The 888-nt window shown below is 45.5% G+C and overlaps 1 protein-coding gene across 1 annotated transcript in view; it reads left to right on the top strand.

Annotated features, from left to right (window-relative positions):
* The first annotated feature begins 565 nt into the window (after positions 1-565).
* LOC137648065 (uncharacterized) overlaps positions 566-888 on the top strand; it is a 411-nt gene continuing 88 nt past the window's right edge. Inside the window, exon 1 of the mRNA XM_068381005.1 lies at positions 566-888. This exon is cut by the window's right edge and continues 88 nt beyond it. Within this exon, the coding sequence (XP_068237106.1) occupies positions 566-888 (323 nt within the window).

Raw genomic sequence — 888 nt, 5'->3', positions numbered from 1 at the left:
TTGGTGCCGGGAATGGCTGATGAGGGAATTCATGCATGGAGATTATGACTAGCTGCTACAAGAAGTACACCAAGAAGACCTTACGGGGGACAAGAACTTCTTCCAGTTCGAGCCTGGATTGTTTGCAGAGATGGTTGACTGCATTTCTCCAATGCTCACCAAGAAACAGACGACAATGAGAGATCCTCGAACAGTGGGATTGAAATTGGCTGTCATCTCCGCTTCCTGGCAAGTGGGGACTCCTATACAAGTCTGCAATATAGTCCCCAAGTGTCCAAGAGTGTGGTTAGTAGATTTGTTCCTAAAGTGAGCATAGCCCTCATTGATTCCTACAAACATGATGTGCTGAAGTGCTCCAAAACTCCCAAGGAGTGGAAGATAGTAGCCAAAGTATTCGCAAATAAGTGGAACTACCATAATTGTGGAGGGGCACTTCATGGAAAGCATGTCCCTATAAAGAAGCTTAGGAAAGGAGGATTACTATATTATAACTTCAAGAAGTTCCACAGCCTCATACTCATGGCCGTCACAGATGCAAATTACAAGTTCCTGTACGTCGACATAGATGCCAAAGGAGGTGCTGGTGATGGAGGAACCTGGACCAAGTGTAATCTTCATCATACCATCGAACAGAAACCGAGTTGGATTTCCTGAGGACAGCATTCTGCTAAATGATGACACTCCAATCCCCTTCCGCGAAATAGCAGATGATGCCTTCACCCTCAAGACAACGCTGATGAAACCATACTCCCAGACATCCCAGGTTCACCCTGAGAAGATCTACAACTGTAGGTGGTCTCGCGTTCGTTGTGTTGTAGAAAAGGGATTCTGTATCCTGCAAATGAGATTGCAAATCTTCAGCCCCAACATACAACAGGAACCTAAAGT

Source organism: Palaemon carinicauda, chromosome 10 (assembly GCF_036898095.1).
Source record: "Palaemon carinicauda isolate YSFRI2023 chromosome 10, ASM3689809v2, whole genome shotgun sequence".
NCBI classification, from domain to species: domain Eukaryota; kingdom Metazoa; phylum Arthropoda; class Malacostraca; order Decapoda; family Palaemonidae; genus Palaemon; species Palaemon carinicauda.
This window is presented reverse-complemented; position numbering and strand designations above follow the sequence as displayed.